At 41.2% G+C, this 23,112-nt stretch overlaps 1 protein-coding gene across 1 annotated transcript in view; it reads right to left on the reverse strand.

The window, feature by feature from the left end:
• LOC141923296 (cytosolic phospholipase A2 epsilon-like) overlaps nt 1-21,561 on the reverse strand; it is a 34,738-nt gene extending 13,177 nt beyond the window's left edge. The window contains exons 1-11 of the mRNA XM_074824179.1: nt 21,466-21,561; nt 20,417-20,506; nt 11,737-11,809; nt 6,460-6,596; nt 5,842-5,973; nt 4,669-4,709; nt 3,513-3,555; nt 2,618-2,675; nt 2,008-2,174; nt 1,804-1,890; nt 617-654 (exon numbers count right to left, since the gene is read on the reverse strand). Coding sequence (XP_074680280.1) covers nt 617-654; nt 1,804-1,890; nt 2,008-2,174; nt 2,618-2,675; nt 3,513-3,555; nt 4,669-4,709; nt 5,842-5,973; nt 6,460-6,596; nt 11,737-11,809; nt 20,417-20,506; nt 21,466-21,561 — 962 coding nt within the window. The remainder of the gene's footprint in view (nt 1-616; nt 655-1,803; nt 1,891-2,007; nt 2,175-2,617; nt 2,676-3,512; nt 3,556-4,668; nt 4,710-5,841; nt 5,974-6,459; nt 6,597-11,736; nt 11,810-20,416; nt 20,507-21,465) is intronic.
• Between the last annotated feature and the right edge of the window lie 1,551 nt (nt 21,562-23,112).

The raw sequence follows: 23,112 nt of genomic DNA on the forward strand, positions 1-23,112 counted from the left end.
ATTTTTACCTTTTATTTCCTAGTCAGGCACTCACACACAAAAAGGATCAGTTTGCCCAGTTCTGTGTGTCACATATAGATACGGATAACATAAAACATCTTCATGTTTACTGATGAGTATTAATGAGCATGTCTATAGATGTCAAATCACTAGCCACATTGTCTACCTTAGTTTCTACTCAATATGCAGTATAACTGGACTTAACAGAATACAAAGTTTATTGCTACTGAATATTGACAGTTAAGAAAAAAATGTTCCCAATTTCTGATCAAGTTTAGTGTTTACTATCTTTTAATGTTTACTGTCTATTCTGTTTTTTTAATCAGCTTTGTCATTTTTGTGAATTTCAGAGACTGACATTGATCAAAAATAATATTCTGTGGTAAGAAGGGAAGGGATAATGCTAAAATAAATACATGTTCATTAACATTTATTGATTAAAGCCAAATCTTCCTAAGACTAATTACATATAATAAACTGTGTATGTATTTTATGTTTTATTAAAAGCACATTTGAGTTTTCAGACTGAGAATGCCTGCTTGTGTCATTTCCATGTGGCTAAAACAGTATCAAAATCAATAACCCAGGTATTTAGGAGTAGAAGAAGATCTCTTACCAGCTCTGTGCTCTCACACTCAAGTCAAATCTTTTCTCCTGGAAAACAGGAATGTGTACTGTAATTTTTTAATTTTAATTTTAAAATTTCTTTTTTCCCTTTCTGTGTTGGGGTCAGAGCTTGATTTACACCCCAGCAAGGTCTAGATATTGCAAAGTTAAATGTCTGAGATCTTGCCATATATTTCCAAAAGCATTCCCTTATCCTTAGTGGAACATCTCTACCCACAGATCCCAAATGCTTCAAGGCTGCAGAAACCTTGGTAGCAACAATCTTGGTGTAGGAGGTTCTTGAGACTTATGCAGTAGGTCTCATTTCCCGTGTTATTCACAAGCTTTCTGCAGCATCCTGAAATACCATTTTTTGTATGCTTCCCGTTCTTTATGCTCTAATACACAGCAGATCTTTGACATCCTGGCCACAGTCTCACAGTGAAGAGACTGCAAGTCTGTGTTTGCTTCTGCCAAGACTTCATCCTGTCTTAAATCATTATTGCAACTTTCATATCAACTGTCAAAAAGTACTCTGTTCTGAGAGGATGTTTTAGTGGCCCTGAAATCTGACACTCTCCTACTTCTTCACAACATAACAATAAATATTTGTAGAAGATTGTCCCTAATAACCTGGACATCTGTAGATGTTTTTTAGCAGAAACACATTTTTTATACTAAGGATCTTTTTCTTCTATGAATTTCATTTAAAATTATACAACACATACATCTATTTCAAGCAATATTCTCACTACATTCTTTAAAATCCATATGCTATATCTAATATTTTCAATGTATTTTCACATATTGTCCTTTGAAGCACATGGTTAACTAAGGGCAGGTTTATTGACTTTTTCCTAGCTTGTGTCGAGGGAGCAACTTTCAGTTTGGACCCTAAGCAAATGAGGGGTCAGTGAGCCTTTGGGTAAACAGGGAGAGATGTGCTGAAGGAATCATCGTATTTTCTGACATCACTGTTGGTCTTTGTATCCACTACTTGCACATAATGGAGACTAATGGAGGGACAACATACTTCTGTGGAGAAAACACCTGGAGAAACAAAGCTCCTGTTTGTTCAAGGTCTGAGAAAAAAATCAGAATGTTTCTGACCCTCTTAGCTGCCTCTGGGACAATATTATGGGGAATGGTTTCTACTTGAGTGACCTTTTATTCCTAACAGCTGAAAGTGATGCTCACCTCTGCAATGGTCATTTTCCTTCCCATGGGCAGTGAATTCAGCATCACGGCCGGGGAGCCCGTCTCTGTAGTGTACTTACAGGTCCACTGAGAAAACAACATGCTTTAGGACAAAAACGGTAATGGGTTTACCCTCTCCCCCTCCTCCCACTTTCTAAAGAGGCACTCATGGTCAGTTCGTCATTAAGGCCACTTCCAACATACAGGGTGGTAGCGCCTCTTCTTTGGCAACATGACATCCAGCGTTGGCTCTGCATACTTGATATAGTGGAACTTGGTGGGACCTGATGGGCTGGCCACTCCATCGGGGCCCAACATGATATCCTGTGTCCCCTCAAAGGAGCCCTTCACGGTGAGGGAAAGCTCTTTCTCTAAAAAGGCAAAACAAAGGTCATGAGAAATGTCACTATAATTTAACCAGAAAATTATGCTGGCTTGATTAAAAGAGGGGTACGGGTAGCAGAAATGTAGAATTTGGACTAATGGAAAGGGCTCTGAAGGCAGTGCTGGCAGTGAAGGGAAAGGAGCAAAGCAGATCCTATTTTCATAGAAAGGGGACTCTGAATGTTCTCACTGTTATATAGAACTGGGATTTCAACTTTAATGCAGATCTAATAGATCTTATTTACATATACCTAAGGGAGTACAAGACGCAGTCGTTGAAGTCTGTAACAACCTAATGTGTTTACCTGGTGTTAACTGCACTGAATACTGTAAATACTATTTATTCCACTAATATATTACACAAAAGGGGCATCGTTTCATCAGTAAGCATGCAATTATTGGTAAATAAATAACAAAGCAATAACATCACTTGATTTTTGTTGCATCTTCTCTGTCACTTCAACTTCCAAGCAGCAAAGTTCACGACACTGTAAAAGACAGTGAACAGAAATGTATGAGAAAGATTGTCACATACCAACCTCATTACTGGGAACTGTGAATCACTCAGCTTTTGGACATGTCCAGTTACCTGAAGTACCTAATTCCCTGGCATTTCTGGACTTTTGCCCAGTAGCCACTGACTAAGGAAAAGGAAAACCTTTGGAGTGAGTTGTAGAGCATCCTGCAGTGACAATGTCATATGATTGGGCATAATAAGAGGAAGATACAAAGGAAGAAAAACAGGAGCATTTTCAGGATAGTAGCATAGATACAAGGGGTTAAACCAGGAAAAACATAAATGAAAGATATGTTGCTGAGAGATCAAAAGTCAGTAGTAGAAAGGGTTTCCTGAAGAAATATTGCTGTTAACACTTTGGGTTAGGTTTTTTTATGGCACTCACTCTTCTTTCACATAATGTAATTACAGTAGGTCAATACTTAGTGCTAAGCTTACCCACCAGGCATGGCTCATCTCCCAGGGGAGGAAAGGGTTGGGTAGGTTGTCAGCAAGTGGGTTCACAGTCTTTATGCCATTGTACTTTGATAGACAGCAGTACATTTTTTTGAAGGAGTACTAGTACCAGAGAAAATCTGTGTGTGTGTGTGTGTGTGTGTGTGCGTGTGTGAAAATATGGGACAAATGGGAAATAATAGGATATCACCAATGAACAGGGCAATAAAATATCCTATTTTCAAGGTATCTAAATAGGAAAGAGGGAAGAAAGAGAAAGAACTGGCCTACTGGCTTCTCTAACTCCCACCCTCCCTTCACTTTTATATTAAGGAAACACTTATAGAAAATTTCTTCGGGAAAAGATACGTACCACCAGGACTCCATTGGTAGCAATGGCTTCATGAGGACCAGAACTGGGAAACAAAAACATAGATTTTTTATATCAAATAAATGCCCACTCATCCTTGCCCAGGGTGTTGCCCTTTCTCCCTATTTAGAAGAATGACGGCCAGAGGGACCCCAGCAGGTATGTAACAAGCTCCTTTCCATACTTGCTTGGACTGAATACTGCTCTGAGGGGACTTGCCTCTGTACCAAAGCTGAGTGATGTTTATCATGGCTACTTTTTTGCATTGCAATCTCATGATCATCTAAAATGGAATCTGTGGTTAGGCAGTCAAATTCTTCTCCTCACTAGAACATGTAAAGTACATGTATTTCAGCAGTAACATGCTAATATGCTTGCATGTACCCTTTAGGAAGCCCAGTTCTATGTATTTACTGGTATGCAAATATAAACAAAGGGCACAGGGCAGGGGGTACCAACTACATGGGGAAAAAAAAAAACTTTCCAGATCATTCAGGTAAAGTCAGGAGATGGTGTGGAGTGACTTGAATTTTGGTCTTGGCTCTTCACTAGTAGAAGGGTTGACCTTAGGCTTGTCGTATAATTTCTGCTGTGTCTTAGTTATCTTGTGGCAACACAGAGACAAAAATACTGCTTCATACAGATGGTAGGATAACCATGCTGGAGGAACAGCCCTGCACTAGAGCTTCCAACACATTGTCATTGTGTTGGGTAGAAAGAAAACAGAATTACTAGGACCAAAACAGTGCTGCAAGGTAAAATCAAAGGAGTCAGAGATACACTGGAAACCTAGCCAGGATGGTTCAACATTAGGAGTCTGTCCAATGGATAAGCTGAAACATGCATGGAGAGATTGATGGACATGTATGCACACACAAGTGCATGCACACACACTCAGAAAGTCTTCTGAAATGTCCTTAGGTAGACAAATCTGACAGGGTGGGAAGAAGAGACGGTGCTGGGAGGTGCGTCTTTGAAAGCAACTAAATTACAGAACAAGCTGATTGAAGGGATCAGCTGTGTGTCTGAGACTGCAGTAATGATGTAGAAGTCTGGCACTTTTTTACAGAAATCCCACAAAGTGTGACTTCTAATGCTATTTCTCTGGCTTAACATTTAGTGAGTTCTGCATTTTTAAAATAATCTGTATATCACTTACGCAGCCTCCAATTTGAATTCAACCTCTAGCTCCTCCTTGGCCTGAAAGGAAGAACAAGAAATCAAATAAGTAGCTACATAATGCTTTCTCCCTTGTCTAAACCCAGGTCCCTGGTATGCAATTTTGAAGTAATTGGCTGCAATGCACACCCTGTGATAAGTATCTCAAACTGGAAGTTCTGAAATAACATCTCAAACCAGACAGTTTAACGATTCCTTCCTCACCTCCTTCCTTCTTCAAGGTATCATCAAAACAACCTGTACTTTTCTCTTAGTGTGAAGCTGCTGCAGAAAGACAATTTGCAACTTGCTTTGACTTTTGAATTCTACCTTTTTCTCCTAATTATTCCTGTCACTGTCCTGCCATGACTCACTCTCCTTGTTATTAGCTTGGAAGTTAAAGATACTTTCCACCCATCACATTAATATAATAAACAGACAGGTATTATTGAGTGATTCAAAGTTACAGTTATGTAACCTCCTATAAGGCAGCATTGATATGTATAAGCTAGTTGTGAGTGACCTAGTTTGGGTACCAGAAGCAACCTGCCCAAGAGAGCAAGACTTGCATGCGAGATATTTCACTGATCTCATCCATAGATCTCAAAGGGAATCAAGACTCTTTTTCCCATTTTATAGATGAGAAACTGAGAAACAGAGTAAACAAGTCATTCAGAGCTCCAAAACCTCACTAATTCCAATAGACAAGTCAGCAGGCTTGGTCCTAGCTGAGGTATCACTGCAGGGGACAGTGCTGGGATATGCACAGGGGCAACTTCAGTTTTGCTTTTGGGGTGAAAGTAGATACAATCAAAGGGGCAGAGGGTAGTGGCTACTGATAACACGGAAAAAAAATTTACAGATTATTCACCCTGCAACAACTATGAAGCCTTGGTGTTGCTCAGAGATATCTCACAGTCAGATCCCTCCCCTTCCTACCGCACTGTTTCAGTCATACGCTTTTAGTAATTTATAAAAATACTGGGAAGAGGGGCTCAGGCTCTCAAATTCAGATTTTTTACCACACTTTTTGTGTTTATATTCTGAATGGTAATTCATGTACCAATTTGGGGGTTAAGTCATCCATGGCAGAATCAGAAAGCTCACCCCAAGGTTTTGAAAGTGTTGTATAACTCTCCACTGGTTTCTTAGTTGCTTTATTTTTTGCTCTCACCTTTGGGCTGGGCTTAAAATACAGGACCACTGTTCTTTCAATTGGAAGTTTAGCGGTATCAAAGAGTGTACAGAGCAGATGGTCATCTGGAGTAGCAAAATCCTCATCATACACTGTCAGCTCCAGCACATTCTAGAAAAAGAAGGAGAAGAGCTTTTTATAGTTTCTACAGTCTGGACAACATTAGCTCTAGGGAAGAAGGAGTGTTGGGGATGTGCTTGAGAAGAAAAGTGATGAAATTAAGTATCATCCCCCTTTAGAAAAACATACTGCAAATCGAATTCATTCTTCCCTGGTTCAGTTTAATTGCTGTAACATGAGTAATACATTGGCTGTACCTACACGACAGCTTAGTTAAGTCACAGATTCTGTATCCATCTTGCACTGATTCACATGAATCTCTAGTTTCCCTAAAACTTCAATATTGAGCTCAGTTTCTGGCCCTCCTAAACAGCACCATCGAACAGGCATGGGAACGCAGTCATCTATTCTGTTAAACAATTTGAACAGTCCCTTATCATGTGCCATCCCTTAAACAATTTCTGGGCACAGTTCAGGAGATAGGTCGGACCCACCATGCACAAAATCTGCTTCAAGCAGACAACTTTGGCTTCTTACCTTGACCTGACTCTGGATCCTGAAGTAGAAGGTTTCATTCCACACTGGATTGTTGGAATTTCTCACAGTTTTAGTGCGGGACCTTTCACATGTCGCAGTTGGCAGCCACAACGACACATAGCAATCAGCCTGGCTGACTGGGTAGGGAAAGAGGCAAAACAGTTGTTACTGTGGCAAAGTCAGTGGTACTGCATAACTCTGGAAAGGTTACTGCATGGTACCAGCAGCAAATATGAGTTATATAAAGGCAGAAATGCCTGATGTAACGTAACTCTTTTCAAGATATCATTCTGAGAGGGAAAAAGCACAGGCCATAAGATCACCTAGAACAGGAGGTGGTTTCTGTTCTTCCTTGTGTGAGTTACAGACAACAACAATGTTGTGTATACAAGAAGGTGGTGAGAATTTCCTCTTCTGGTCAGCCACTTTCTTCAGTTTCTCAACCAACAAGCGTTCCTATGCATGCATGCACACACACACTAACCCTCAGCTGCTGTCTGATGAGAGAGGCCTGGGAGCCTCCTCCACCTTTTGAGAACAATTGCAGAAGGTCTCCATCTCTGCCTTGCCTTCAGTGATTTTCTTGGTAAGGGTTTGTGAAAGCAGCTGCAGAACTACGCCTGTTGTAGGAAACGGCAGAGGCTTCCTCCAGAAGGTGCTCATTGAATTAGACATTGGATCAACTAACTGCCACCCTCAGGAAGAGAGGGACCAAGTCTCTCTCCAGAAATGCACCTTAGTGAAGGTTATTCCATCCCATTTCTCAAAGGCACCTAAATTAAAGCATATCTCAAATGGCTACAGCCAAAAATGCAATGTACATTGTGCCAGCAGAATGTAACGTTTCTTCCTGCAGGTTGCACAAAATACGTCAGCACCTTGAACCTCTCTCTTACACAGTTCTTAACAATAAAATGATCAGATATCATTTAATGCAAAAGGTAACTAACTTTGAGAAGGGATGTCCTTTGATATGAGACTTCTGAGAGAGACAAGCAATAGCAGCAGTAAATGGAGAGGACCCGTCAGCAGCAGGTAAGGACTCTGCAGGTAGATCAGGGGAACAAGAGCTTGCACATCAATTTGTGGGGAAAGGCAAAAACTTGCCTGGCTGCAACAGGAGCTTTTTCTTGTCTTGTCCTTTTCTTTCCTTCTCCAGCAGGTTTTGCCAGGTGTCACCCTACAGCCATTGGCTCTGTCTCAAACTGGGTGGAGGCTGCATTTTATGTTGCTGAAAGTGTATTTGTTCAAAAAAAAAATTGTTGCTTTTCTGTCCAAGTCAGAATGAAGAACTGAAATTCAGAACTGCTTGAGAAATTACATAGTGCATTGTGATATGTCAACCTACACCTTAATTATTGGTTTTATATTTTTTAACGTTATAATGCAGAAATGGAAAAACACTTTTAATTAGGTCAATTTTTTCCTGAAAAATTGTGGAGAGATCAACACATTTCTGCAGAGTCAAAAAACCAATATTCCTCTGATGGAAAAATTTGTTTGGAAAATATGCAGCAGGCCCTAGCCCTCTACCTCTCCTGCTCTTTTCCACCTTCCATATCTTATTCTGGATTGAAAAAAAAAAAAAAGGGTTCTGACAGCAGTTTAACTGTCCTTGTCTGGAGTCATATCTTCTGCTTTAATTCAATTCTACCTTCCCACAACTCTTGTCTCTTAGTCTCCTTCCTCGTACTTTTCTCCTGACTGTGTTAGTTGAGAGGACATTTCACCTCCAGCAGTCAGTTTTCCTCCTTCCCATTCCTCAAGGAACAAAATCCCAAAAGAAAGGAAAATGGCTGCTATAGGCTGCCTTCCTGCTCTGTGTTCAAGCCCACAGATGGAAACAACAGAAATTACCCCAGTAGCATCTGTTTCCCTCACACAGATGGCACAATGGGTTTTGCAGACTGATGACTCTGAGAATCATGATTCCCAGGGACGTCTTTTCACATCAGACATTTTGGTTGCATACTACATCCCTTTGTCTCCTGCTCTCCTTTCACCCATGCCCACTTTGTGTTAAGGTCTGGGAGAGATGCCCAGGTCTTTACCATTCCCATGGATACAGATAAACAATAAGCAACATCAAAAGCCCCAAAATTTAAGAAGAATATGAATGTCCTTGAATGTGTCCAGAGGAGGGCAACAAAGCTGGCGAAAGGGCTGGAAGGAATGTCCTCATAAGGAATGGCTAAGGACATTGGGCTTGTCTAGCTGGGAGAAAAGGAGGCTGAGGGGCGACCTCATGGCTCTCTACAGCCTCCTGAGGACGGAAAGTGGAGGGTGAGGTGCTGAGCTCTTCTCCCTGGGATCCAGTGGTAGGACGTGTGGGAATGGTTCAAAGCTGTGCCAGGGGACGTTTAGACTGGGCATTAGGAAACGTTTCTTTACCAAAAGGGTGGTCAAACACTAGAACAGGCTTCCTAGAGAGGTGGTCAATGCCCCAAGCCTGTCAGTGTTGAAGACACATTTGGACAATTCCCTTAACATCCTTTAACCTGGTCAGCCCTGAATTGGTCAGGCAGTTAGAATAGATACTAGATGATCGTTGTAGGTCCCTTCCAACTGAAGTAGTTCTATTCTATTCTATTCTATTCTATTCTATTCTATTCTATTCTATTCTATTCTATTCTATTCATAAACAATGCAGAAACCCTGCAGTACACAGATGATGCATGCTGCAGCAGGCTGCCAGGAGACATTGAAAACATTGGTTGGTCATACCAAATGTCTCTCCAGTAAGGGTAGGTCTAGTCAGCCTGGCCAGTCTGGCTGTCTTACACAGTGCCTTGCTTAGGTACATCAGTATCTCTCTGAAGGAGAAACAAAATGTCTCATCTGGAACTTTTCCATGCAAAGGAAGTTTCTTGTCTTTATTTCATTTATAGACAGAGTTGATTTAAGAACTAGATTTAAGGCTGCCCTTCCTCTGTCTTAAGACACCACTTTTAACTGCCTACTATGTTTCAAATTCCAGCATTCAGTCTATGCATTTCCAGGAAGCATGTCTGTCTTGGACTGGGTATTTCTGGAAAGTCTCATCTGGAAGAGTTTAGCTTTTTTCTAAGGATGAGACAGAAGAAAAAAACATTAGGCTTTTTCACGTTAGAAAATAAATTCTTAATCATTTCACTGCCATGTAACAGTTCCTCTACACCTTCCTCCAGTGTAGAAGTAACGATAATTCTAGAGCAGTACTGCACCTGATCCAGCATACATCATCCAAGCAATGCCAGACTAATGATCTCCCAAACCAGACTTTGCACTGGGAATTCCGTGGTTAATAACCCTTGCTAGACTTATATGCTCAATGAATAATTTTTTTTCTAACAGATGTATTTTACCCTCCATGCATGCCTGTGACAATGAGTTCCTCAATTTACTTGTATATTCCTTTTATTTGTTTTAAACCTCCTGTTTCATAGTTTTATTGGGTGCTTCTTTATTCTTACATTGTGAAAAATGGTGAGAAATAATTCCTTATTTGCCTTCTTCCTCCTATTCCTTTTTGTAGAAACAGATTCCATGTCCTCCTCAATAATTTCTGTTTCACTCTTAAGGCCAGCCTATTTAGTCCCTCTGAATGTAAAAGTTCTTTCAGATCTGTCATCGCAGTTGGTGCCTTTCTACAGCTTCTTTTGTTACTCCATTTCCTCAAGTGTCAGAGGCTTTTGCAGTGGACTTACCAAGTATATCCCCCCTCAGAGAACTCTATGAGCATTAATTTGATTCTGTATGACTGTTATTTTCTTTTTTTTTTTTTTTTTAATCTGGGAAATTCTATGCAGATAATAATGCTCTGAAGAATCTTGAAACTGCAAAAATAGGTATTCGAATATGTTTGGAGATCCTAGAAGTAATTATATTGATTTTAAAATGTTTTAAAAGTAATTCTGTATGACTACCGCATGACTTCAGGTTTATCATTGGAGATCAATGACTGTTGGCTGGCTGCCAAAGTACTCTGTTCTACTGATGTGATTCATCATTCTTGTATCTTAACTGTACTTTGAGATACAAAGTGTATCAACAATCCTTAATTATATGAGTACATGCAGGCAAACTAGTCAGCTGTGTATTTAATGCAAAATATTGCTTCAGTTCTGCTTGCACAATCTCTACAACCTAGTTATTTGTGATTTTGCCTTGTTGTCTGACATGCAGAAGATATGAGATGAGTCCTTGATGAAACCTTTCTGTGTTATTGCATCATCACACATGTGCCACAGCCATGGACCAGGAGGGATGTGCAGGTGCAGAGGGTGCAACCCAATGATATGACCTAAGATACGGCTAGCATATCCCTGACTCGCAGCTGTGACACAGGGAAGTCCTCTGATATACCTTCCAGAAAAACATGTGACAACCACAAGGTAAGATGGGAATGGTACTGCATGGTAAATCCAGATCTTCGCTTTTCAGAACATCTTCCCTCGCTCTTCCTGTGCAGGAGACTATAGTGCCAATTGCTGCTGCTCACAGTGAAACAGAAGAATCAAGAGGGATGTCAGGGTTACACCATTTCCCTTCCACACTCACCCTAGAGCTAGTTTCAGCATTCTGTCACAGGTAGTCATGTAGCTGTATTGCTTTAAACAAAACAAACTCTTAACTTGCCTATTTTGTGCAAAAAGCCTCCCCTCAATGCATGCGTGGGTAGTCCATGTCCTTTAACTAAACAGTGGTATTTTCCTTTCCTGCTCACTCACTTCCCACCACTTTCCTGCCATGTGACTCACACAGTTGCACAACTGCAGGACTGCTACGGAAGCCTTAGAAGGGACAAGGCATCCAGCTCTCAGTCAGCAGTTTTTTGATAGTCATTTCAGGGTAATTAATAATGGCATTAGCCTGGTGGTAATGATTTTGGAAAGTTTTTTCTCGTTCATTTCATCTGTGTCAGAATCAAGACTGGGAGGGATGAAAAAATTTGCTCCTCCCAGCCACAGTTCCCAAGGTGCTACAACCCAACAGCAAAATTACCCCTTGCTTTTGAAAACATGGGATGTGATCTTTTATCCGTGTCAGAAACTCTCCTTTCTGTCAGAGAAAGTACTTATCCTCAAAAACACATTCAAGTCTTAAAATGAACCAGAATGTACAGGAATAACATATAATGAAACAGCAGCAAGCAGCAAGAACTGACCTGGTTTATAACAATTAGTTTACACAAACACTGGGTTATTTCAGAAACACTCGGAAAAAGGTTGCTATACAATTATAAAAAGAACAACTTGTTGCCTGTACCGAGATACTGCTAAGAATAGAGATACTTACAGGTGTCCACTCGCTGGAGATTTCTCATCCGGATGATCCTTACAGTCAGCAGATAGCAGGGAGAGGATTCTATCTGGAGAAGGGCAGTTCAAAACAGAGTATGAATAAGCCTTCAGTGGGGAAAAGTGTCAAATGTGCAAACTAACCGAGTGCTAAAAAACAATAATACAGTCAGTAAAAATTGTGTCAGCTGTCTCACTACTCTGCAGATGAAAATCTGCAACAAACTTCTGCTATTAAAGAAGTCTTGTTTTAACATTTTATACATTTAACTGTCTTTTTGCTGTGTTACATGGAGACCCTGGACTGCTCATCATAGCAGAAAAGAAAGGGATAAATCCCTGCCAATTGATACTGTCTGAGAGACACTTGCAAAACCCCTTGCTCTGAAATTGCGGGAATTTAGTTCTACAACATTGTTACAATAAGTGTCTTGAACAGAGTAAATGCACTGGTGAGCACCATGGTGGAGCTGGCATAATACATGCAGTTACAGTCAATCCCCTTAGTAACTTCCCATGAGGTCCCATTTCATTGAAAAGAGCACTGTGGAGAATATTTGTTGTCACTGACTCTCACAGGATATACCCAAAGTACCACTCTCTGAGAGGTGTTTTTGCCTTCTGCTTCAAACACATAGATATCTCTTTTTTCCCTTTACAGTTGTACTGGGAAAACAGTAACAATAATCTAAGCTTTCGTAAATCAAACTATGTGATAAACCAATGGCTGAGAATTGTTTCCAGAGGATTTAGGGGGTAAGGAATTAGGTATGGGTTGCCTTTGGAGAAAGATAAAGAACAATACTTCCCTTCAAAAAACCCTTAAGATTGAAAGTGCTTAACTTCCTTTGGTCCCTTTGAATGTCTCAACCATAACCTTCTATAAAACAAGCCTCTTCAGATTTTGTGACTGCAGGGACCTCTTCCTATTTACTATTAGAGGATAATGTGATTTCCTTCTTCTAAAGAAGGCGGTTTCCTGCTGGCTCATTCCATAAAGCTGTCTCTGGCTCAGACCTATCTGCAAAGGCTACTATGACAAAGCCAATAAATAAATCAGCATTTCCTGTGGCTGTGACACAGGTTCATTTCCTCACACTCCTAGAAAAATTTCCACCTGAATAAGTGGTTACAGAAGAGCCCTCCAAATCATTCTTTTTGACAACTGCTATTTTTATCAGCTGATTTCCTCTCATTTAGGAGCATCCTTCTATTTCTATAGCACTTCAGAGACTTCCTAGAATGACTATAAACAAGCAGACAGAATAGATGTTAAGGCAGATAAAGAGATGCTGGAAGAACCTCACTTAAAACAATATGTGTAATGCTGCCAATTTTTTTTTTTTTTTTTTTTTTTGTAAGAGAACAGAGCAAAAAGGGTCTTATTTTCAGATAGGAAGACAATTAGGCCTTCTTTGTCACAACAAATTATTTTTTCAATGTTTTTTTAAAATGTCTTCTCTCTCCTAACACATCATGTTATGTTAAAATGGTTTTGCTGAGATCTTAAAAATGGTTCCTGCTTTCACCCCTCCTGTATATGCCTCAAGAATTCTTTGTTTTCTTCCTTTTTTAGTACTTCTACATGAAATTCACCCTCAGCAATCCATCCACCTTCTATTTCCAGTGTTCTCAAAGGAGAAACATCCTAACAGAAGCCGCAAAATTTGCAAACAACTGATGGAGGGGTATGTCCTCAGAGCTACCCCATGCAAGGACACTGGTTCACATTTCAGAAACAGTATAGCCATATTAATACAGTACTCCACCCAGTTAATTAACCCTTCTTCTCAGCTGGGTAATTAGCAAAGGTGGATCACCACACTCACATGTTAGGAATGAGCTTGGGCACCTCAGCATATGCCCTAGAAGGCAGAAACGCGTTGTTTGGTAGGACCTGCATAAGCACAGGGCAATTCTTGAAGCCGTTTATCTCCAGAGATTGCGCAAGGTGCTGCCAGCTCCTGGATCAGCTCCAGCTATGCTTCCTCAGGCAAAAGTCATTGCTTGAGTGAGAACCGATGGATTCAATATTTGCAAAGCAGTTTGAGATTCTTAGATACAAGACATTAAGGAGGCGCAGTAGGTTGGGGTTTTTTTAAATGATTATTACGCGGTTTCTGCCATCTGATCACCTGTCTCGTGGTTCCCATGTGATGGCTTTCTAATGTGTTAGCCAAATTTCCCCACCTGTCATGGGGAAATCAATTGTCAGAGCTGCAGGTTTCACAAAAAGACTTACTGAAGTTTCACCAAAAAAAATCAGTGGCTTCACAGAAGCTACAGAAATCAGGGCCTGCGCTTGCACCAGGGGAGAGGCAGATGCCACCAGCCAGTTACCCGAAGAAGAGGCAGCAGCCAGGTATTAGCCATCATGGCAGCTCCTGCACCTGCTGGTGGGGGGGTAGCAAAGACAACAGGGAGAGCAGAAATCATGCTGTGATCAGGCCTTGCTAGTTCTACTACTCCCAGGAGGATTTCCTATTTTAATTAATTCCAGTAACATATTAACCAAAAGAAATGTCTTTAACTAGCAACTGTGACAACCATAACATGATATACTAGGGTCTAGTTATACAAACAAAGAAAGTAGTAGCTATGCATGCACAAATCAAAGGATAGAAACTCTGTTATTCTGTTTACTAAAGCGTATTATGATCTCTTTAACAAAAAAAAAGGCTGCTGCTGTGTCATGATGTTCCACATACGGAAAGGTTTCCACCTTTGGTGGTGGAAGACCCCAAGCAATGTCTTGCCCTGGGGCTAACAAGGACATGCTACAACAACTGTTTAGCACTGTCACATTGTAGTTTGCTTTTGATAAAATCAAGATTGATGTGGTCACTTTGTGACTGTTTCACTGATTGTCTATCTGTTGGTTTGTCTTCAGTTTGGTGCTTCCCAAATTGTGCTCCCATGCGCTTCATGTACACATGTGTATAGCATAGATACGTGCAATATGGCACACTGCGATGGCAGTGCACAAGTAGGGTGTACACTGCTAGTTTCTCCGTACTCCCAAAACAAAGTTTTATTGGGATTTTCCACACAACAGCTCCATCAAACATAGAGCAGATCTCATAGTCTCTTCATCCAATTTTCCACCACTTCCCATAAAAAAAAAAAAAAAAAAATAACATGGTATGATACTTGGCACCAAATTACTATGCTGGTGGGAGTAAAGGATTTCTCTGTCATGTGAATGATTCCAACTTTCTCCCACCCGGGTGAGTAAGAATTTGAAAACAGAAATTTCTCTGTCATGAGTGCTCTGGTGATGCAGGCTGTCTGCATTCTTGGCAGATTTTTGCCTCTGTAGGTCTGTCCCAGCCCTCTTTAAAGTCGCTTATATTCAGATGTAGGTATGTGTGGCATGCATCCATCTCAAGAAGCATTGCTGTAAATTACTCCACTATTTTAGCTGTTTAATACATCCTGTCACATCACAAGTGGCTGTGTAGCTCAAAAATGTACTCCTTAATGAGACAAGAGTCCATGAGACCACAGGATGGCTATTCCTCTTTACCTTTTTTTACTTGCTTTTCTCTCAGTACCTTTCTTCAGTCTCTAGGCTTCTTCATCTAACAGACTCTTCCAGCATGGGCTATTGCTATCAACATCTTCCTGGCTTGCAATATCAATGGTACGGACAGTCAGCAGTCCACCATGCCTACTGCAGACTACCCCAGTCTCACAGTTCCACAACAGTGCAGCCAAATGTATGTTGGGTCAATGCATATTATGGTTTTGGGTGTTAACGTCTTGGTTTGCCATACATGTTTGATCAGGTAACAGAATGTTGTAGCCACCTTCCTAAAACAGAGAGCAGTCACCCAACAACACTGATCTAGAGAGGAGAATTTACTCTTGAATCAGCAGGGCCAGCCAACACATTCTCAGTCTTGATTGTTGCCCTTTTTAGATTGGTACTTATTTCAAAACAATCATAACAGAAAAAAAATACAGAGAACTTTAAATTCATCTTCAATGTGTGTGATGAAAACTGTATCACCAAAAAGCAGCTGTCCTCCAAGCAGGTGCTCAGCTGTTGCTTCTCTACATGAAATGTGGAATGCCTTTCATCTAGTCTCACGAAGAGGTGGCCTTTGTCACGCTGGATGAAAAATTATGATGAGGAAGCAGAAAAAAATATGTGTGCCACAGTATGCTGGTACCATTACCTATTTGAGTGCAACCACACTGCATGCTATTCCACAAGCCATCATGCAAAGATCAGACAAGATTTTAAAATACCTTGAGGACAATCAATTTACTTTTTCAGCAGTTGAAAAAGGCCATTTCTGCAGGCCAACCTGAAAAAAAATGTGTTATCTATGAAAAGAGCTTCCTTTCCACCCACACATTTTTCCTGCAGTCACCCAATAATAATGACACTATCTGTTTCTATGTCATCTACTGGCACAGCAGCCTTTCCTGGCACAGATAGCTTCCCTGACTTGACTAAGGTCCCCCTGCATTCCTGGCCCAGAGAAGCATTCTGCTGAGATGAAATCACGCACAGGATGTCACCAGGGCACTCTTTTCTTCATCCCCAGGTGCTAATTTAACTAGATGGTAGCCAGGGATCAAATCAAAAGAACTAAAATACTTTGCAGCTGACGGTGTTTCTAGAGCTGGTGGTGTGTGAAGAAGTGCCTATCTTGAGCTGTCTGAGAGTCACCTTTCCTCAGAGAATGTGCATCCTCAAATTTTTAAAGTTGTTAATCGGAATGCTTCAGGCTGTGAACATCACTCAGACAAGTCCTGCCCCAGCCTCCTGGCGCCTGTCTCCCACTGCTGTGGGATGTGCCAGGGGACCCCACTGTGGCACACTGCCTGGGCCGAGCGTGGTTGGCTGCTGTTTAGTCATGTCTCTGAAGGTCTTCCTCATTCTTGACAAACCCAGGCTCCACGACAGAAAAGCAGCCACTCTAATTGCTTCCTTCCTTTGCCTCCTCCAGGCGCTGGGGCTGTGGCAGCTCCATCGACAGCTGGCAGGGCTGTGCAGGGGCTGGGGGGTGCCGAGGACTGCTGCTGTCCCCGGCTGGTTTTCACAAGCCATGTGTTTCATGTTTTTTATTAGTAACATAACTTCTTCTAATCAGACCACCTTTTCACCAGAATTAGCAGAAATCTTGGTTGGATATCGGTGAATTAAAAACTCCCACAGCTGGATGGAAACACCCCTTTCACGCATGTGGCCACTGTAACCCTTGTTCCAGCTGGGAAAATTTATCTGTGTCCACAGGAGCATGACAGGTATATGCAAGGCCACAAGAATGGTGTCCTTCAGATCGTTGCTTCCTCATACATACATCCACCATGGGAGTCTGAACACTTTCAAGGAATAAGACTGTGCAGATGATACTGTGCTTGAAACACATTTCCAAAAAGCAGAACTTCAGATATTGATCGACACGACATGGATACTCTCAGTGCACAGTAATACCAACTTCTGCAGAGATTTATTATTTGACTGATAACTCAGGCTAGTTGCATAGCCCTTTCAGTAAACATCATTTTCCATCTCTTAGTGTTCCCATATGTTTAACAACCAGATTTTTTCTGATTTTGAAAAAAAGCTCCATTTGAAAATGCAGAGCATGCAACTGCATGTTCAAAATTATTTCCATATGTAGAACTGTAGCCAGGGGAATAGAACAGTCCACTCACGAAAAGACAGAGCCCTCTTACGTTGCTTTGCCCTTCACAACAAGAACAAATATGAGAGAAAGAAACTAGACTGAGCATTAACCATCTGAGGGTTGAGACTCATCACATCTAATTCCAGATAGCTATAAAATAGGTGTTTACATCTGACAGCTGTTAGGCATTTCTGAAGTCTCATCCTAAGGTAGACATTACCACAGGACATGCAACATACTCTGAAAATCTCTATTTTTCTGACTACTGATTCTCAAGGGAATCTACAGGTCTATCTTAGACACAGATGTTTTACATTTTTGAGGTCAAATGTGGATAAGACAAACCATATTTCAAAGTTATGAGCTGATGGGAAGTGGTCTCCTTTGACTTTGCAAGGTTCATTTTTGAAGTGGGAGGCATGCTGGAGAATGTCATTTCAGCACTCTGCATTTTAGGCATCCCAGACATCCCCATACCACCACTCGGGGTGGCAGGTGAGGCACCTGGGATCAGAACAGCTTCTGCAGCTGAGCAGAGCCACTGCTAGTGCCATGCTCCTGCAAGAACCACAGAGCTGGGGGTGGCTCAGGAGTTGCTGCCAAGCCTAGGGCTGGAGCTGCTCCTGACAGCAGGCTCTTGTCTCTGTGGGACATGCCTGGCACCAGCTGCCTGCCTCAGCTCCTGGTTCACATGCTGGAGTCCCACCTGCAACAGAGGCAGCAGCTGCAACTTCCTCATAACCTCACCATGCAGCATGGCCGCTCCCCACTGTTCCCATGATCTCAGGAGCTGCTTCCAGCTTCCAAAACCCAGCAGAAGCCAGAGGTCCTGCTTTGCACAAGGGTGAGGGTTTAACCTTCCCCTCTTCTGTTCAAGTGCTGCTGTTCTCACAGCTGCACAAACCCTGCAAGAACAAGGAGCCCTTGCCTGGCAGGGAAATAAGGTACCACTTGACCTGAGGTATGAGGCACCTTACCGTTTTTAAGACATGGCTCATGCTGAATTCAAAACTATGCATCCAATTTTTCCCCTCCCCTTCCCTCATGCTAATTATTGTATGAGACCTGCTGCAATCCTTAAATATTTTAATATAAGCATTGTTGTCTAAAATACCAGAGCTGGCTCTGCCTTCTGCTTTAGCGTGGGGCAAAGGACCAGCCAAGGCCTGAATAATATAGATTTCTTAATGCAGATAAAAATCATTATGTTGGCCTAAAGGCACGTGCAGTTGCTGGGATATGCTGTGGTATGCTTCTAACAGATGATCCCTCTTAGCAGGCAGAGACCCTCATATTTAAGTCTTCTGGTAGTTTCAGGGATGAAAAATTTATATTTGAGAAAAACTGAGCAGAAGATAAGAGCATTTATGTGTCCTTCACATAAACACATGATTTGCTACAGTAATCAAGTCATGATCATGCAAGTGCATAGGATAGAGTACTATGTTCTGATTAGAGGAAAAACAGTGACTGTAACCAGATGCAATAACAACTCGTCAGTCCATTACCAATGGATTGTCATGAATTTTTGGAATTATGAAATGTTAAAAATAATCCTTAGGTGAGAGACAGGGGCAATATAGTGGTCTAGAAGAAGGTTATGGTCCCACATGCATAAGATGATTCTTTTGGTCCGTTACTGACACACGTGCCCCCTTGAAATTTCATGACCCTTAGATGTCTTTGATCTAAATCTGAGTAGATAATGGAAAAACAAACACATCACTATGTGGGATTAAGAAATGGAGACAAGAAGCTACATGTCGTATCTGTAATTATCATAGGTAATTATAACCCGGAAGATCAAATCTTTTTGCTTTCTCTCATCATGATTCTAGGTTCCTTACCCCTTGTAAGGAGCAGGCATTATACCAAAGACTGATCAATTAATTGTTTTTCGGCCTGTTTTAACTATCCACAAAATTATTCATCCTATACATGGTCCAGAATTTTGGTATCTCCACAGGCTGGAGATACCAGATATTGTAAGCTAAATATTTGCAAGATGAAATGCCACAAAGACCCAGGACTGATAGAATATATCCTGAGAAAATACAGTATAATCTTTTAATGCCACTGATTTTTAATTTTTTTTAAATGAAAATCCTAACACTGGACAAACATGAAAGCTAAACTTTGAAAAGTGTGTGTGCAGTAAAAATACTGCAAATGTGAAATAGAATTTGTTTAAATTTCTCAGTGTCTAAATTGTACCGGGACTACCTGATAACTAGCTTATCACTAAGATCACCTGACTGCCTGTTTACAGGATTACTTCAATTTCCAGATAAAGTTCCTTTTCAGCTTCATTTTGTCTCAGTTTAACTCATCTGCATGGATTATAATGTAAATTTTCATAGAATTATCTGCCTCAGAAGTAGATGCTTCTTGGGACAACACAGTTATATGAGTCACAGTTCTCTAATCCTCACAGATAGGAAACAATGCCTGTACTTACTGCACAGATAACAAAGTGGCAGAATGAGAACCCCTATCAAAATCAGTTATTTGTAACAAAAATAAACCTATGACTGATATTTAAAAACAAGAAATACCTCTAGCACATTCAAGCATCACTCCTTTCACAGAATCCCCTGTTACAGTTTTTTTCTAATGGAGCACAGAAGAGGTGGAAAATCAGGGTTCGATAATCCAGGACTCCCCCATGAATCGCTAGGATAGAGATGGCACTTCCAAAGCCATTACAGCAGAATATGCATAACTGTTACTTTTGGCCCTTACAAAAATAATTGTGAAATAGAAAGCTCACCAATGCATTTCTTTTACAAGCAAGTGATTAAAACAGTAGATATTCTGCATGCTCCCAATAAAACATAAGAGAAATACAACAAGCAATTCTGAAAAATCATAAACATAAGTGGAATAAAATGATCCAAACAATAAATTTAAGGGTGTTTCCCTTGAAACACTCAAACTGCTGCCATCATTATTTATCTACCTGAGCCTTCTCCCTTTTTGAGCAAAACAAAACCATCCGCCCTCCTTGGTTCTAAATGTTCTTGTTCATAATACCTTGAAATCACCTTTGTCTGGTACAGTACTTCCTTCATTTTCTTCTTTCTGTTCACCATCTCCCAAAGAATTGATGTCTGAATCTTCATCCTGAAGAAAGAAAGAAGTAATAAATGATAACATTAAAACAACAACAGCAGCATTATCAGGGTAGATAATTAATTCCTACTTGCAATAACTTATGCTGAAACCCCAGTTAGAATAGCTGTTGGTTACACCCAGCTGTGTTACAGTGTTCAGCACAGTGAACAAACCACCACATATACTTCCAAAATATTTTACAATGTAAGGTGCCCCCTTTTGAAACGCTTTGTAGGAAAACACCATTAAAGGACAGTCCTTATAAATATTATTGAAAGTATTCTGTTTCTGTTTCCCGAGTACTTCCTGAAGCTACATGCCTTCATCCAGTCAAAGAGTACACAGAACAACATATAACATACTACAGTTAAAATTAAATGCAAATGTTGAAATGACCCAGAGAATGAAAAATAAAATGGAAAATTCAGAACAAGAATGGGAATGTGGAAATAGAATTCCATTCCCTATCCCTATGCTCTATCCTGTCCTTATTCCTTTTCCCATAACAAAATATGGGTTTGTCACATTAATATGCATGTCAAAATTTTGCTGTTAGTACATATATATTAAGCTTTTAATAAAAGTAGCATTTAATTATGGAAGAAAAAAGATTTTTTAAGACTGGGTCTGAATTCAGGCTGATTATTCAATCCCCTAAAAATTGTTTCCTTCCTTGTTCATTTTTTCCACTTTCTCTTCTTTTTCTGTTCTCTTGCTATGCTGACTTCTCTCATTTTGCCTTTCAAGCTGAGATCTTTGGCTCCAGTGGAATTAGGAAGACTTTTACCACTGGTAGCCGCAAAGAGAACATGTCACCTTAAACTCCTTCAGGCAGAGACATTGCTGCCTAGCTCCATCAGACAGTAAGTTTGTACAGTAGCTTCTATATAAACACACTCACAAAGCAGGATTTTGTTTTCTGTCAAATGCCGTGGACCTTAAGCAAATTTCTAAAGCTGTTTTCTTACCTGTAGTGCTCTTGCTTTTGATAGCATCATGGCCTTCCCTGGATTCATGTAAGAGAGTATTTCTGGCACCTCCACGGGCAGCACTTCCTGAGACATGTTTGCAGGATTTACTTCTGTAGGAGTCAATGACAAGTTATTTTATAAAATGACCTGAGGCCCCACCCATCTCATCTCTATAAGTAAAGGACTCCCCTCCCATTGCCGAAGACAGTGGATTGCCAAGGATGAGTGCTCCAGGGAATGATCTTACGGGGCAAGCACAACAAAAGGGATGCAGTACCTTCCTCTGGTTGGGAACCTCTCCCAGCCTGCGCTTGCCCCTTGGGTCCTGCACTGTTGCCACCCTTCTTCTGTGGTGAGCAGAGTCCTGGCCCATCCTGCCAAGCAGAGAAGCATGGAAGGCACCACTGCTGAAGGCTGCTCCTTCAAACCCAGCTCTTCCCCACCTGCAGCACAGGGACTGCCCTGAGCAGAGAGTGATGACAGCTCCTGTGTGTGGGAAACTGAGCCCTGGAAAAAGCCTCCATGTGTAAATAACTCCCAGTGACCTGCCTGCATGCAGGCACACCTTTCTCCACTTTGACCAAAGCATCCATATAGGCAGGGGGATGCAAACTCGCTGCCTGCAAACATGTGCTGCCCTGTGCCACACAGGAACCCCCCTGGAAAGGGCCACCCCCACCACCTGACAGGTTACTGCATGGACCAGCAGCTCTCAGCTCCTCCTGGGCTGCTCCCATTACTTCTTCCCAGGGGAGCAAGGCCAAGGCGAGGGCACAGGACTGGGTCTCTGGTTTGCAGAGGTGAGCTGTAGGTAGGGGAGGTGAGTGAGGGGCATGGAGTAACAGTACCAGATCGTGTGCAATACAACAGCAGGGGAGAAGGAGGTGGACGTTTGCAGAGGGCAGCAAAGATGTTGAGGTCAATACCTGTGGTGACAAGTGTTACCCAGAACAACTACTGCACCTGGCAGTACCTTAAATTCGACAAAAAAAAGCAAGGAAATATATAATAGTTGTGCAAAGCAGATAAAAGTTATGCTTTTGTACATTTTCCAGAGAAAGGCAATTGAACTTTATACAGAAACTGCAGGAAACTCATGTCAAGATGAATGGAATATAGTATTCAGTGGTTTAGTTTTATTAGTTTTACTTCACAGAGATTTTGTTCAACCGAAGAACATGAACAAAAGAGAACATGAACATCTCCAGGCATACCCAGTGGAAATTATGATCTTCAAACACAGAAAAACAAATGAATAACAAACTATCAGCTCCAGTAACAGTAGGCTGTGTCATAGCATCTGCATTTCCAGCATGAAAAGTAGCTCTGCCCACACTTGAAGTACAAGAGCATCTTTTGGCCTCAGGTCATGGACACTCGGAGCTGCATCCTGGAGAACTCCTCTTGCAGCTTAATTTAGAGAACAATCATTTTTTTTCAGCCTCGTCAGAAAAAAAAGACCTGTCTGACCTTGGAAGACCTGACATGGTACACTAAAAATACCAGTATACTTGTTATTAGAGCAGGCCAGCTTTCCCAACGTTGATCAATTCAGAGGACCATTGACATAAGTGATGATATACACCTAGAAATCCCTCTTAAGGTGGTGAATCTTAAGAAAGTTGAGATTCCCTGTCCTCAAGG

Source organism: Strix aluco, chromosome 4 (genome assembly GCF_031877795.1).
Source record: "Strix aluco isolate bStrAlu1 chromosome 4, bStrAlu1.hap1, whole genome shotgun sequence".
In the NCBI taxonomy this organism is placed as follows: domain Eukaryota; kingdom Metazoa; phylum Chordata; class Aves; order Strigiformes; family Strigidae; genus Strix; species Strix aluco.